This window comes from Malania oleifera, chromosome 9, assembly GCF_029873635.1.
Source record: "Malania oleifera isolate guangnan ecotype guangnan chromosome 9, ASM2987363v1, whole genome shotgun sequence".
Classification (NCBI taxonomy): domain Eukaryota; kingdom Viridiplantae; phylum Streptophyta; class Magnoliopsida; order Santalales; family Ximeniaceae; genus Malania; species Malania oleifera.
This window is the reverse complement of record NC_080425.1, coordinates 84,147,944-84,165,294: the sequence shown is the minus strand read 5'-3', so window position 1 is coordinate 84,165,294 and position 17,351 is coordinate 84,147,944. Positions and strand designations below refer to the sequence as shown.

General features: G+C 37.7%; 1 protein-coding gene across 2 annotated transcripts in view; it reads left to right on the top strand.

The window, feature by feature from the left end:
• The first annotated feature begins 3,441 nt into the window (after positions 1 to 3,441).
• LOC131164953 (telomere repeat-binding factor 4-like) overlaps positions 3,442 to 17,351 on the top strand; it is a 31,001-nt gene continuing 17,091 nt past the window's right edge. For both annotated transcript variants that reach the window (XM_058122520.1, XM_058122519.1), the window contains exon 1: positions 3,442 to 3,768. In XM_058122520.1, the coding sequence (XP_057978503.1) occupies positions 3,619 to 3,768 (150 nt within the window). In that variant the 5' untranslated portion in view covers positions 3,442 to 3,618. The remainder of the gene's footprint in view (positions 3,769 to 17,351) is intronic.

Sequence of the window (17,351 nt, the reverse complement as noted above, 5' to 3'; positions counted from 1 at the left end):
GGGGTGAGACACTTATTAGTAAAGGAGAATCAGGTTATATCAGTGTGGGGCACATGAGTGTTATTTTAACAGTAAAACATAACATTTCACAAATCCAGTATTTTCACAATACAGTTCTAGTATACATACAATACAAAGCAATACGATCTAGTGTCGTCACACTCTTCGGCCTAAGTCGGCCTGTTTGGTGGTATTTCACACCCTTTGGCAAAAGCTGGCTTGTCTGGTGGTATTTCACATCCTTCGGCAAAACCCGGTGCCCTCGGTAACCAAGCGTAGCATAAGCCCCCACAACGTTGAACCGGTGCAGATATGATGTTCTCACACCCTCCGATATAAACCAACCTATCTAGTGGTATTGCACACTCTTTGGCAAAATTCGAACATCTGAGCCTATGGTAGTTAATCGACTCGACCGCCTACAGTATTATTCCGACTCTGTTCAATATCTTAGCTTACGACGTTTTAATTCGGCCCGCTTTGATTTATCCTCTACGATATTATTCTAACTCGACATTTTCACAAAAGTTAGAACAATTTGGAACTCCTGTTCCTATATCTCATTTCAACAACTCATAGCCTACGATAGTTAACCGACACGCTTTTTCACAAAACACATCATTCAATACATAAGCTCATTCCACACTTATTTGGGTAAACAAATAATCTCATATCAAATACTCCGAAAATACAGTTTAAAATAATCAAAAGTACGGTCATCTCTATGTTACAATTTAATCATATATAAAATTTTCCAACAGAAACGAAGATGATACCTGAAACCTCAAATTTTACCAAAAACTGTAACCCAAAAATCCTGTCATTTTACCCGATAGATTTTCCCAAATAAGTAACCAAAACATCTGTAGAATCGTAAACCATAGTTTTACTAATTCAAATTTCATAAAATAACTGATATAAACAGAAACTCCTTATCTTTCCCCGAAAACTGAAACACGAACTATATGGCTCCAATACAGCGAACTGAGTTCCCAAAACCTAAAAATCGAAGAACAATACTTCAATACAATCCTATTTACTACAAATCTATCGAACCAAAAATTAAATCAGACCCTTACCTCGATTTTGGAACATAGCCTGAAAATCCTCAAAACGAAGATCCTATTCGCTATAATCGTAGAGATTCTCCCCCTAATCCACGTAGTAGCATCAGATCGTTGATTCGGATAACAAATGACTCGAAACCTTAGAGAGAGAGAGAGAGCGAGAGGATTTTTGGTTTCTTAACAACTAAGCAAGTGAATAAGATATTTATAAACCTTTAACTCGACCAGACTCATTGACGAAGTGGAGCGCTCGTCGACAAGCAGAAGAAGGGCGTTCGTCGACAACGGCGTGGCCTCGTCAACGAGCCTGAGATTTCAGAATTCCTAAAATCTCTCTGTATTCACTCATCGACAAACCTCTGAATCTCGCCGACGAGCCATAGAAGAGACTTTGTCGACAAACCCTATTGTTTTCATCTTTTTAAATTTTCCTTCCCTTTTCTTATTTATTCAATTCAAAATTCTAGGGTTGGCTTCTTACATTTAAAATCAGCATAGACTCATAATGGGCCTCAAAATGCAAGGTAGGCCCAAATTAAGTCTTAAATTAAACACAAGCCCATTGTAGGCCTCTAATTTAAAACTAAGCCCAAAATTGGGCTCCTTTGTTAGGCTACAGCTAACTTGGGCTTTGATCTCTTGTGTGTGCAAGTGCACAATCTCTTAGAAGGCGGGTCCAACTAAAGCTTCAAGGATGGTTGAGGGTGATTTTTATTTTTATTTTATTTTTTTGGTACTTATCATTTTTGTTTGCAGTTTATAAATGCAAATGAACTATTGTACAACTTGCCTAATGCATGGACACGCTAGACAAGGCGTTGAGGATGAGTGAAATGAATGAGACACCTAAATTTTTTCAAAACAAAGACTACCTAAATAAACCTAAAATTGAAATGAAAATAAGGTGAAAAAAAAAGGTCCAAATTTTGCTAGATAGCGACCGGGCAAAATTGGGTATCTACACTTGTATAATGAAGAAAAATGTTAGGCTAAACTAATATTTTTCAATTATTGAAGTGAAAAGTGTGAAATAAAGGACATTTTTCATGTGTCCTAATACAAGCATCGGGGTAGCTTCTTTATCATTTTCCATTGGAACATTACGCTTTGCATATATTTAAATAAAATATAAATTTAACTAAAGCATCTTCTCCTTATTGATGCTTATTTGTTTTTCCATCTCCTAACACTAGTTTGCTTTTAGCTGTTGAAGTTCATTAAATGCTAACATTAGAAAGATAAAGAGTCAAAAAAGAATTGTTTAATTTTATTTTCCCCATTAGCGAGCATTATGTCTGGATATGTTTTAATAATTTGTTCTATTTATTAGTTACTATTTTTTAATTTATATTAAAATTTCTATATTTTGGGTCTTTTTTATGTGTATCACTTTTGAAATTATCTATTTTTTTTTTGATAAATCAACCCTCAAAGTGAAAAAAATATAAATCCACAAATTGAAAATTTAAATATAATTGAATTATTAAAAAAGTTCACATGTAAGTTGTTATGGTTATCTTAAAATTCAAATAATAAATTATGTTTGATGTTGAATTCAAGTCAACCCAATCTTAAATAAAACAAGAAAAATGAAAATAAAAATATTACCGTAAGCAAGAAGATTATTAGTATAATAACATGCTAATATGGAAACTATTATGAAAATATTCTCATAAAGTAAGATCTAAACTTATAAAAAAAAGGGTCTCATAACCACGTTTATAGCTATTGAAGCTCAATTAAGCCTGAAGCTATTATAATTGTACCCTTTTTCACTTTTACCTTGGTTTACTTATGCATTTAGGGGCGAGAGAATGATGAAAGTATGCATAAAAAAGGATACTACAAAATGATAGTTTAGCAACCAACAATGATATCTTTCATAAACATGCTAACAAATTTTTTACTCACAAAAGCTTTATGATTTGGTCATCTTAAACTTCTCTCAATCGCTCAACAGTAAAATTACTATAATTTCAGAATGATTTTATTAATTTTTATTCTTAATCTATTTTATTATTATATTTTATCGAAGCTGAACATAAGACGGGGCTCTCATGAAAAATAATCATAGGGTTTCTTGCTTTTTAAATTTCAATTGTGTTTTTTGGTAATTTTAAATTAAAAAACTAAATAATAACCAAACACCATAATTTGTTTCCAAAAAAATAAAATAAAATCATTTACTAAGAATCCACGTATTTCTTATGATTTTCAAAAAGCAGGCTTACATATCTTTTTCAATTTTTTTTTATTTGTTTCGATATATCAATTTTTTGTAATTTTAAAAAAATAAATAGGTTGTGTTTACTACTATTATTAATTATAAAAATAATAATAAAATAAATAAAAATGTAATATAATTTATAATTCTAGCCTTGGCTCGCACGGTAGCAAGTGAAGAATAAGGCCGGTTGAGGGAGCGGGAGCGAGCGCGGAGCATCGAAACGGATGCAGAGCAGAGCTCCACAAAACCAGCACAAGCAGCTGCAACTCCCCAGATTCTCATCAGAGTCTAGAGAGAGAGAGAGAGAGAGAGATCTAGGGCGGGATGGGGAACCAGAAGCAAAGGTGGACTTCAGAGGAGGAAGGTGCTCTTCTCGCCGGCGTCACCAAGCACGGCACCGGAAAGTGGAAGATCATCCTCAAAGATCCTGAGTTCGCTCCAGCCCTCACTCACCGTTCCAACATCGATCTCAAGGTACTCACTTCTTCCTGCAATTTCCCCCTCGCCTTTCTCTTCCTCCCACCGCATTTGATTTTTTTTATTTTTACTTGTTAAGCTGTATATGCGTTTACCTTCGTCTGCTCGCCGTGGAAACCGCTCGAAAATGAAAAAAAAATTATATTTTATTGTTAGTGTTGTTCTGGTTCCCATGATTTTGAACATTGTGATGTAGAAGGTTATAGTGTCATGATATTCTTGTTCCAAGACGGCGACTATGGCTTAGTATGTGTTGTCGGCGCTTTATATCTTTTTCCAATTTTCTTTGTTGATCGCGCCATAACTCGCTCTTTATAACTTTCCTATTTGAATTTGAAAACGCAGGCAAAACATGTGTTCTCATAAAACCAAAAGCTTTCGTCAACCATCCTTCCTTAAAAAGCTTCTGGGCAATGTAACCATTCTATTGATCAACGGATTTTTTTTTTAAATGAAAAAGAAAAACAAGAAGGGAACTTATTTCTCATGCATTTTTCTCTATATATGGAATACTATTCAAAATAAAATTTGTTCAGATATGATTTGGAATTAAAAAAATAAAAGTTTAGTGATGTCTAAAATCAAATTTTTATTCATTTATTTATGATATATTTTATTTTCTCTTTTTTGATAATAATTACTTTGCATTTTTCTTTTCCTTCCCCTTGTTTTCTGAGCTCCAAACAAGACCTATATAGTTCTCCACATCTTTTTAACCGTCTTTATGTGGGTCTTTACATGGGTGCCCGTACAATCCAACTTCTTGATGTTAATGTAGTTGCAAGGCAAGTGGGGTTACAGATTTAAAGTGCAAGATTTACTGTAATGTATACTGATACTGTTGTACTTTAAAATTAAATTCACTGTTGCATATTTAAATGTAATTAGGTAATATTTAGTAATAATTTAAACCTCTCATAAAACTTCTATTTGTGTATGTGAGCATACGTGTGCATTTTTTGGCGGTAGGCTTACACTATATTTGACAAGAGGCAGGCCATCTCCCACCCCATATGCACCTTCCCACTCATCGAAGGATTTGAACCCAAGACCTCTAAGTCTTTAACCCTCTAAGGTAAAAATAAAAAATAAAAATTGCCAATTGTCTTGTGGACCTGAAAAACACACCACTTTAAAAATGATGAATTGCCTCCTACCAAACCCTATAAAGGATGTGATCAACAAACCTCCATGAACTCTAGATGATCCCATTGTTTTCCAAATGAACCAAATAACTTGTTCTAAATTCTCCAAGCAAAAGCACAATGAAGGAGAAAATGAAGGAGAAAAATAACAATAAGTAGCCATTTCTAAATTGTCAATGTAGAAATCCCGAGTATCTTGGAGTGATTTAGCGAATTCATTTATGTAGAGAATTGTATATTAAAAAGAGAGATTATTCTAGGAGATTGTTTCCTTTTTTAACATATCCGATTTTATTATAAGTAGTGTATTAGTTTGTACAAATTTGTATTCAAGAAATACAGAAATTATTCATTCTAATTTCATGGTATCAGAGCTAGGAGATTAAATCTAGCTATCAATGGCGGAAACTGCCGGCCAAAGTAGAGGTTTGATGACCTCTGAATCTCAGATGGTGAGAGCAAAGATATCTCCACCATGGGCTCAACAAGACTCGACAGCTCGTCCTTCTAGCTCACAGTGGAGAAGAAGAATGGCGGGAATTTTCGAGAATGGGCACAATCGATCAAACTTGTGATTGATGACAAGGGAAAGTTGGGATTTCTTATTGGCAAGACATGGAGCCGAAGCTGGTGCCCTTCAGGAATGGAAATCGGAGAACTCTATGGTCACGGCGTGTCTGGTGAACTCCGTGAAGCCGTCAATCGGGAGGACTTATCTTTTCCTGCCGTCGGTGAAGGAAGTCTAGGATGCTGTCCGTGAGACTTTTTACGGCGCCGAGAACTCCTCCATCACTCTACATAGCATTTCGCATAGGTAGTTGCTCAGACCAACCGCACCTGTCCCCATGGATTTCTCTTCATCATTGGCATCGTCGTTGCATTTGGCCATGGCCGCCTTGATCGGTGCCTCTGTCATGGCCATCTCCAACTTCTACATTTACAAGCGTAGCGTCAACTAGGTCCTTCGCCGCCTCATTGACATCCTACGCAAGCTTCCTCCCGATAACGTTGACCGTCGCTCCGTGTTGCGTGGCCAAGAGGAGGAGGAGGAAAAAGAAGGAGAAGAAAGAAGAAGAAAGAAGAAGAAGAAGAGGAAAGAATGGAGCGAGACTTTGACGGTTTTGGTTCAGATAGAGAGATTGGGATTGATGAGAAAATGTTGAGGTTGGGTCTATCTAGGTTGGCGGACCAGACCTCGTTTAGTTATTACAGAGCTTTGTCTTCCACAGATATTTCTTCGGGTTCTTTAGCTCAAAGAGGTAATTTTTTGCAAGCCTCGAGTATAACCTTTAGATCCAAAACTCCTTGGATTATTGATTCTGGTGCTTCTGACCACATGCCGATGCCTATCATATTTTCTCATCATATTCACCTTGTGCTGGAAATTTGAAAGTTAAATGTGTAGATGGATCACTCTCGTCTGTCGCAGGCAAAGGGAATATCCGACTCTCTGACTCCATCACACTAGAGTCCGTTCTTCATGTTCCTAATTTGTCTTGCAACTTACTATCCATTAGCCAATTAATTAAGAATTCCAATTGTTCTGCTAAATTTCTTCCCTCTCATTGTGTTTTTCAAGACCTATCATCGGGGAAGACAATTGACAGTGCTAAGGATTGTGAGGGACTCTACTACTTTAAGGAGGCTAATGTGAATGAACAATGTCAAACTACTATTTGTGATTTTGCATTTGTTTCTAGGCATAGTGAGATTTTTTTATGGCATTCTAGGATGGGTCATCCAAATTTTCAATACTTAAGACGTTTATTTCCTTCCATTTGTTCAAATAAGACGTCTTCTGATTTTCAGTGTGAGATTTGTAAACTTGCAAAGTACCATCGTAATTCCTTTCCAAAATCCACATACAAACCATCCAGACCTTTTACTATGATTCACAGTGATTTATGGGGCCCCTCACGCTCTCTTAATCGCACTCTTACGAAATGGTTTGTTACTTTTATTGATGATCACACTCGTATTTGTTGGGTTTACCCATTGAAAGATAAAACTGAAATCCATTCTATTTTTATCAATTTCCACTCCATGATTCAAACACATTTCCAAATTCACATTCAAATCTTGCATACTGATAATGGTATAGAATATTTCAATACTATCTTGGGAAATTATTTTCAAGAAAATAAAATTATCCATCAAAGTTCCTATGTGGATACCCCTCAACAAAATGGGGTTTCCGAACGCAAAAATAGGCATATTCTTGAAGTAGCTCGGGCATTGATGTTCACTACAAATATGAAAAAATATTTTTGGGGCGATGCCATTTTAACAATTACATATCTCATTAATAGCATGCCTAGTTGGGTTCTTTCTTTTGCCACTCCTCTCCAAAAATTCCAAGAGTGTTTTCCCAACTCTCAGCTCAACTCCAATCTATCCCTAAAAATTTTTGAGTGTTTTGCATTTTTACATGTTCATGCTCACAATAGGGATAAATTTTTACCTCGTGCCATTAAGTGCATTTTTATTGGTTACTCTCCTACTCAGAAAGGCTACAAATGTTATGATCCTGTCACATAAAAAAATTGTTTGTTAGCCTTGATGTCACGTTCTTTGAAACCATTCTTTACTTCCAAAAGCCCTCTCTTAAGGGGGAGAATTGGAGTGAAGATCGGTTCTTTGATTTCTTTGTTGATGAATCTGTGCCATACACTGAGTCTGTCAACACCACTACACCATTCCCTGATTTGTCACCTGATCTATCATGTACAAAAGATCACTTAAACTCAGGGGGAGATGTAGAAAAACAAAATAACAAGGAGATACTTGTTTACTCAAAGAAGCCAAAATCAAAGAACAGGGAGAATCTCATACCTGAGGCACCAAGAGAGTTGGAATTGGTGATAGCTCCGACAACCATGAGCCCATGCCCAATCCCGATCAGGTAATAGATCCAAATGGCCATGAGCTTCCTTCTGATAAGTTTCCACTCTCAGATAACAAATTAGGTCATGTACTCTCTATCCTTGGTCAAAATACATGTCTTATAAAACTTTGTTTATAGGGTATCGTGCTTTTACCTCTAATATTGACAGGATAAAAATTTCAAAGTTTATCTAGGAAGCCTTGGAGATTCCTGAATGGAGGGAAGCCGTCATGGAGGAAATGTGGGCCTTGGAAAAGAATGGAACTTGGGATGTTATGAATTTCCCGAGAGGGAAGAAGCCAGTAGGCTGCAAATGGGTCTTCACAGTGAAATATAAAGTTGATGGGATAGTTGAACGGTATAAAGCTTGTCTTGTTGCAAAAGGGTTGACACAAACCTATGGTATTGACCATAAGGAGACTTTTGCACCGGTGGCAAAATTGAATACAGTTTGAGTCCTCCTGTCCTTGTCAACCAACTTGGATTAGCCACTTCAACAACTTGACATTAAGAATGCATTTCTAAATGACGAGTTAGAAGAAGAATTCTTCATGACGATACTACCAGGTTTTAGTAAGAAAGGTGAAGAAGACAGAGTATGTAAACTCAAGAAGTCCCTGTATGGACTCGAGCAATCTCCTAGAGCATGGTTCGACAAATTTGCGAAGGTGGTAAAGAACCAAGGATATCGACAAGGGCAATCAGATCACACTATATTTTTCCAAGAGTCTGAAAATTGGAAGAAAACAATTCTGATTGTGTATGTTGATGATATAATCCTAACTGGAGATGATACAGTGGGGATGGAAAGATTGAAGAAAGTCCTAGCCGCTGAGTTTGAAGTTAAAGACCTGGGACAAATGCGGTACTTCTTGGGAATGGAAGTTGCTAAATCAAAAAAGGGTATCAGTGTCTCTTAGCGAAAGTATATCCTTGATCTCCTAACTGAAACTGGCATGCTTGGATGCAAACCTAGTGAAACCCCAATTGAAGTAGTAAAGAGAGTTAATGATTGCGGAATATCAGTTGAAAAGGAGAGGTATCAAAGATTGGTTGGTAAACTAATCTTTTTATCACATACCAGGCTCAACATCGCATTTGCAGTAAGTATGGTAAGCCAACACATGCATTCACTAAAGAAGACACACCTAGAGGCTATGTACAAGATTCTCAGGTATCTCAAGGGTTCTTTAGGCAAAGGACTCTTCTTCAAGAAGTGTGAAAGTAAGGAAGTAGAAGTTTTCACAGATGCTGATTGGGCAGGATCAGCAGAAGATAGAAGGTCTACCACCGGATATTGCATCTTTGTACAGGGGAAATTTGGTGACTTGGAGGAGTAAAAAACAGAATGTAGTGGCTCAAAGTTGTGTTGAAGCTGAGTTCAGGGCAGTTGCACAAGGGATATGTGAAGGATTGTGGTCACGGAAACTTTTGGAAGAACTACAGATCACGGTGAAATTCCTTATCAAACTCTACTGTGATAACAAAACAACCATCAATATCTCTCTCAATCTAGTTCAACATGACAAGACTAAGCATGTAGAAGTGGACCGAGACTTTATCAAAGAAAAGGTTGAAGAAGGAACCATTTGTATGACTTATGTGCCTACCAAGGAACAAACAACAGACATCTTTACCAAAGGATTAGCCCGACAGAATTTTGATGATTTCATTTGCAAGTTGGATATGATCAATATCTATGATCCAACTTGAGGGGGAGTGTAGAAATCCCGAGTATTTTGGAGTGATTTAGGGGATATTTATGTAGAAAATTGTATATTATTAAGAGAGATTATTCTAGGAGATTGTTTCCATTTTTAGCATACTCGATTGTATTATAAGTAGTGTATTAGCTTGTACAAAGTTTTATTCAAGAAATACAGAAATTATTCATTCTGATTTCAGTCAAACATGAAGAACACACATTTGGAGACAGCACCTTTGAAGGTCTTGACTTTGCTGCTGATTGTTGGTGTTAACTCAATTAAGAGCAATACCAAATAAAAGCATTGATTTTAGAGTGAACCTTGGCATGTTTCCTTGAAACATAAAGGATGTACTAGCTCTAACAAATTACCCAAATTTTTTTGCAAGAATAGACCTCTGAAGAATCTAATCCCACGATCAACCATCCCTCCTAGTTGATGGACAACAAGCCTCCAACAACAATAACAAAGAAGAGAGCTCCTCCACCTCCCTATCATTTAGAGATCTACAAAAATGGAAAATCTAAGAGGACATATAACCATCAGATCTAAAAGGAAGAAACAACATCATTACACCCCAAGGGCAAACATAAATACGAGGAATGGAGATGAGCAATGCAGTATTGCAAACTCAAAACATCTGTTTGTTTGTGTGTGTGTGAGCACATGTAAGCATGATATGCTTATCTTAACTAAAAACTTTTATCTTTTGGGATGTGATGATTTTGCACAAACAAGTTCTTGTTAGTTTGAGACAATTTCCAACGCATCGGGGTGTTCTTTTTTTACCAGAGGAAATCTTGTAAGGGGCTCTTGTTTTGACTAGCAAGAGTTAGAGAGATTTGTTTTTTAGTGGTTTTGCATTTTCATAAACTGTTTAAAACTTCCTTAACTGAAATCTGAAGGTGAGTATGAATTAATTCAATTTTATGCTTTTAAACTTTTATTTTTTGAACCTCCATACATCATTGCAGTTTGTTAACCTCTTTTATGGGTTTTGCCATCCTACATCACTATAAATGAATAATAACTGCATTGAGAAAAAGAAAATTTGAAAAAAAGTGACAGGAAGGGAATTAGCAATAAGATGCTACCTTGTAGGTGCATTTATGGTATTTGCTCAGGCAAAATCAAGTGTCCATGTATTGGTGTGCTTCACTTCTTATTGATGTCTGCACATTTGTCATGCAAGTGTGCATCTTCTATGTTATCGTTGCCACCTTTAATTTTGAGGTTCGTGATCTACTGAAGATATTTTGCTTCTCCACATGTTTTCTTCTTGTGTAGTTATGAGCTAATTACACTTTTGACACCTGTCTCAGTTGCGCTTATGCTTCCATAGGCATGTGTATTTGTTGTAAATTATAATGCTAGCCTACCATAGCTAGCAAAAGCATGTAAAATTTGGATTAGTGTCTAAAGTTGAAATTAGTTCCAAAAGTTAGGAAACCTTCTCGTAAATTGCATGCCCAAAATAGGATTTGTGTATCCTATGTTCTAACAATGTGCATGGAAATAGCATTAATAACCTTATATCTTCACTGTGCTAAAACATTAAACTACCTCCCTTTGTTTTAGTCTGATAAAGTAGTTATAAACACTAGATTCTTGCGTTGTACTCTGATAGAATAGTATTAAACCACTAGATTACTCAAAAATAAGAAAACACTCTCTTGGTCAGTGTTGATGTCTTCATTGATGCTATGACAACATTAGCCACTAGTAGTTTGTGGATAGAACCTTTATTCTTTATATTAGTGGTGGGAATGACTGTATGGAGGAATGACACGATAATGGGATGAATGAAAACGAAGATGTCTCTCTTTCTTTCCCACATTTTTATGAACTATTGTCATTTTATTTTGTCACGGTTGACCATAGTTTATTCACCTACAAATCACTGGGATTTTTTTGAAAGTGCACTACAATCTTGTTTTTATGCCTAGAAGATGCCTTAACTTTGGGGGTGGGGCCAATCCAGCAATTGAAACAAACACTTGCATAGTTTCCTTTTTTCGTTGTAAATAAGCAAGTCTTGTGGATAGAAAACTTGTCTACAGTATAATTTTTGTGGGTAACACTTTGGAAGACAATGGTTCTAGGCCTAAAGAACTGGTTCTTAAAGTCTTTCGTGCAGTTATTTTTCTGTTGCAATTGTGATTAGGGAAACAAAAAATGAAATATTGAGCTTGCAAACTTTGAATCTAGGTTTAAATTTTTTTAGAATACATATGTAACTAGGGCATATGAATGAAAAAACTTGTTGACAATATTATAGCAACTTTTGACCTTTCGTGGGAAACTTGCATGCAATTTTGTGGTTTGAGTTTCATCTAAATTAGTATGCATGTATTTGTCCTGTCTATAATTTTTTTCAATTTAATAGGATGGCTTGGCTATAAGACTAGCTATGCTATATGGATCAGAATGTTGGACAACTAAGAAACAACATATCCAAAAAGAATAAGCTGTTGAAATGAGAATGCGAAGGCGAATGAGTGATACAACAATAAAAGATAATTTAAGAAATGAACTAAATTGTAGTAAGTTAAGCATTGTGGCTGTAGATGATAAGATAAGGGAGGGGAGACCTGGTTTGGACATATAAAATGTAGGCCAAATAGGCATTAGTAAGGAATGTTGGAGGAAATTGCCCATGGTGGCATGATCGTGTAAAAATTGGTGGAAAAGGTCATGTAGCTGACCCCGCCTAGTAAGACTTAAGGATTGGGGGATTGTTGTTCGTGAGTGCCCTCAAAAGCATATCAATTAAACTTTATTTAAAATAACACATGAAGTTTAACCATTGATTAAAGAAATTACACACGCACCAAAAAAAAAAAAACAATAAAGTGAAAGTTGACGATTGCCAAACTCAAGCCATATTGCTTACAATTTAGATTGAAACCCAAAGGCTAATGTAGGGGAGGAAAACTATACCTAAGTGGTGGGACACACCGGTGGAGTAGCATATCGCAAGCATGTTCCTCATTATGCAACTTTAGGCATGATTCATATTCTGTAATGTACAAGAAAAAGCCTAATGTTTAAATGGATGGCCTTATATGACATAGGTGAAGTAATGCATCAGTAAGGAGTGAGTTAGTTACCCTTAGTAGCAGTTGAAAGAAGGGGTAAGGGTAAAATAACTTTGAATGAGATAGTGAGTAAGATTTGATAGCCCTCAAATTGTTTGAGGAATTTGCCCATGGTGGCATGTTCGTGTAAAAATTGGTGGAAAAGGATTCATGTAGCTGATCTCGTGTAGTACACACAAGGTTTGGTTTGTTATTGTTGTTGTTTGTGAGTGCCATCAAAAGCATGTCATTTAAATGTTATTTAGCATAACACATGAAGTTTAAACATTGATTAAGAAAATTACAAAAAAAAAAAAAAAGGTAAAGTGAAAATTGAAGATTGCCAAACTCACGCCATATTGCTGACAATTTAAATTGAAACCCAAAGAATCACGTAGTGGAGGATAACTATAGCTAGAGCAAAGCTAAGTGGTGGGACACTGGTGGAGAAGCATATTGCAAGCATGTTCCTCATTTTTACAACTTCAAGCATGATTCTTATTCTGCAAGTAGAAGCAAAAGCCCAACACTTAAATGGATGGCCTTGTACGATTTAAACTCAAATGGATGGTATTTGTACATAACAAATCAAATAGTTGACAAAATGATTCTTTTTCATTCAGCGGGGAAAAGAGAACTGGTAGTGATTTTGGTGTGCATGGGCTTTTAGCTTTTAATGATGATAGGATTTTGGATTTTAATAGTGGTCAGGAGGTTTCCTATATTGTTGAAAAACAGAGATCTATGGATGAGTTAATAAAGTTGATATTGTCAAAGGGCAACACACAATCAGATTTCAGGATGCATCATGTATAAAGTTTTGATGAACACGGAAATGCGCACAACAGATGATATAAAATGAAGATGAAAGTTTCACTATTGTGGAGAGTGGTAGAGAAAACCCTAGCTCTCGCAACGACTACGGCGGGAACCCCCAGCCCTCGTGACGACGGTGACTCAGTGCCGTTCGGGGTTTTGCAGAGGAGATTTAGACGGCGGTCTGTGCCGTCTTCCGGGATTTGTAGAGGAGAAGCTCTCATGATTACGGTGTCGAGACGACAGTGAGTTTCGGGAAGTGAGGGTGCCGTTTCGGGCATTTGCAGAGTAGAATCAAACGGCGGTCTGTGGCGTTTTCGGGACTTGCAGAGGAGAGTTTCTCGCTACGATGGGGTGAGATGATGGCGAGTTCGGGAACTCTAGATCTCGTGATGACGGCGGCGGGACCCCCAGTCTTCGCGACGACGGCGACTCGGTGCTATTCGGGGTTTCATAGAGGAGACTTAGAGGGCGGTCTGTGTCGTTTCTAGGATTTGCAGAGGAGAAGCTCTCGCGACGACGGTGTTGAGACGACGGCGAGTTTGGGAACGTGAGGGAATTCAGAACCAGGGGAAGGTCGACACCCATGGGGACTTTGAACTCTGCCTCTCTCCCGCTCCACATCCCCAACCTCCTCCTGTTGTGTGCGTTTCGTCAGAGAGAAGAGTCACCAGCTGCAACCACGGTCGCCCACTTAATCGCCTACCGGGTTTCCAGGACAATGAATTCAGCAAGCCATTCTTCTACTGGTACTTTGAAACATCTTCAATTTTTGTTGAAGTAAGACGCCTACGGTCTAGGATTCGATGGCGGCGCCTGCCGGCCCTTTGGGGGATCCTCCACCAGTGGGGTCTCTTTCGAAAGGTGGTTCAGGACCTTTGTCGTATGCCCATGTAGTAGCACGTTCTCATGCTGTTAAACCGTTGTCTTCCTCTTTCAAACTAGCCATGAGATATCCTGTTGATGTAGATAGAGATATTGGTTTCATATTCTCTGAGGCTGAGATGAACAAAGTGGCGGAAGATTTTCGGTTTGCGTTGGTTGTGAAATTTTTGCACTCTAGACTATCCATTGACATTATCCGTTTGAATATCATAAAGTAGTGGGGCCTTTCGGAGATCCCTTCTGTTAGTTTCATGGATGATTTTCACGTACTGGTTCAGATGAAGAATGAACAAGATTTTCTTCATGGATGGTTTCGTGAAGGAAGGATTTTGGCTGGGTTTCCGTTTCGTTTTTTTCGATGGACAAAGGATTTCAATCTGAAGCAGGAACCATACTTGGCCCCTCAATGGTTATTTCTCCCTGGTCTTTCGATGCACATGTACAGGCCTGATTGTTTACAAATTCAAGCCACGAGGTTTGGTCGATACCTGGGAATTGACAATGTTACGCTTAACCGAACTAGGGCTACGGGTGCAAGAATGTGCGTGGAGGTGGATTTATTGGCAGATTAGGTGGATGCTTTCCTGATTGTTGTTTCTGCAAATCAGAAAATTTGGCAGGAAGTGAGGTACGAAAAACAAGGATTTTATTGTGAGAAATGTCATAGACAAGGGCATTCAAAGATGGTATGTTGAGGGGGTGAAAGGAAACAGAAAATTGGGGATAGAAGTAAGGATGCGAAAAATGATAGATAAGAAAATCGACAAGAAGTTTGGCGTGTGAAGAAATTGGATAAAGGAGTTGAAGAACCTTTAGAGGGGGCTTATGTTCAAGAGGGTGCAACGACATCACAAATTTTGTCAATGGTTGAGACAGTTCCGCAAAGTGAGATGGAAGAGGGGGAGTTTGTTTCTGAAGATCCGAGGCCTGAAGTGGAGACTTTGCAGATGAACACAAAACAGAATAAGATTGTGCAGAGGGAGGAGATTGTTGAACCAGTCTTGGGTGCTCCCGACGCTGATATTCTGACAGTGGAAGATGGTATAGTAGTGCGTGATCAGTTGATGACGTCTAGTAATATGGTTACAGAAATTTTGGAACAAGAGTGTCAATCATGGCCAGGTATGTCCCCCATAATTGTGAATCGGATAGGGAGGTGGAGACAAATACTTTAGAGAAACTCCCATTGGAAAAAGGCTATTGTTCGGATGATGATTTACATGGCCCGCTTGTTAAGTTGAAGGATATTAAAGGGCAAAGTGAGAAGAAGTCTCAATGGGTTATTACCCGTCCAAAGAAACTTGATTAATGATTAATACAATTCTAGTGTGGAGCATGCGGGGTTTAGGCACGTCGAAAAATCGTTTATAAAAGTTAATGAGGAAATTTTCGCCTTTTATTTTGGTTCTTCAGAGCCATTTTCTGATGAAAGTCTGATGTCGCAATGGGCTGACTTTCTAAATTTTCTGAATTTTTGTGCGAATGCATCAATGGGGGGTAAACTTTGGATGTTTTGGGAAAAGGAAGTGCACTTTGAGTTACAACATATGTTTGATCAAGTTATTTCGAGTATTTTTAGTTCTGTGGACCAGAATTTCTTGGCTTCATTTGTTTATGCTAAATGTCGTCAAACAGATCGTCGGGAACTTTGGAATGATTTGGAGTTTGTAAAGAGGGATGATTTCCCTTGGTTAGTGGCGGGAGATTTTAATATCATTTGTTTAGACTTGGACTGTATTGGTGGTCATATGAGGCCGTTATCGGCTATGGAGGAATTTAATACTTGCTTGGACAACTTTGGTCTTATGGATTTGGTTGGTACTGGCAACAACATGTCTTGGTGTAATGGTCATAGACTCATAGTGGTAATTCTTGGAGTTGGGCAAAATTGGATAGGGTTCTCTATAATTCGAATCTTCTCCAAGCTTTGCCAAATATTTATTTTGAGTATGAAAAGAGGAGGACTTCAGATCATAACCTTTTGATTATTCGATTTCATAGAAATTTGCATCGGTATGGTCCTCCTCCCTTTAGGTATCAGAATATGTGGAGCACTCATCGGTCTTTTAAGTCTTGCGTGGAGGAAGCTTGGAGGGAGGAGTCACATGGCTTGGGTAGTTAGACTTACTGGTAAATTGAAACATACGAAAGTTGCAATTCGAAACTGGAACAAACAAGTTTTTGGACATGTGCATCAGGACATTAAAAAATTGGAGGAAAGTATGGAGGTTCTAGAGGCTCAGCTTCAGGAAGGGTATTCACCAGAAATGGAGGAAGATTTTTTCCTTGCTAAACTCGAGTTGTAAGCATGGGAAAAGAGGGAGGAGATTCGTATTTCTCAGCTAGCCAAAAAGAAGTGGTTGGAGGCGGGGGATAACAATACAAAGTTCTTTCATGCATTTGTGAACCAAAGGAGAAAGAAGACTAGATTCATTCATTGAAACTTCCGAATGGAGAAGTGTTGGATTCTATGGAGGCTGTCCATGAGGGTACAGTAATGTATTTTCGAACTTTCTGAACAGGTGTAGGCCCCAATCGAACAGCTAACCTTGTTGATATAATATCTCCTATGGTTTCTGAAGGGGAGAATATTGCTCTTTGTCGTGAACCGTTCAAGGTGGAGGTAAGGGATGCTATTCTTTCTATCCCGAGAAATAGTAGCCCAGGTCCGAATGGTTTTGGTTCGGCTTTTTTCCATGATTGTTGGGATATTGTAAAAGAAGACGTGATTGATGCAGCTAGAGATTTTTTTGCCGGGTCTCCTCTTCCTAGATTTTATTCTGCATCTTAATATGTTCTAATCCCAAAAGTTTAGAATCCTCAGAGTTTTGACAAGTTTAGGCCTATTAGTCTTTGTAGTGTCATATACAAAATTTTTTCAAAAATTATTGTTGCAAGGATGACAGGTTTATTGTCTGCATTGATTTCTCCAGAGTAGAGAGCTTTCATTCCTGGTAGAAGTATATTTGAAAATATTTCATTGGCACAAGAAATGGTTCATTCTCTGCATAAGAAGTCTAATGGTGGAAAACTGGAAATGTAATGATCAAAGTGGACATGGCTAAGG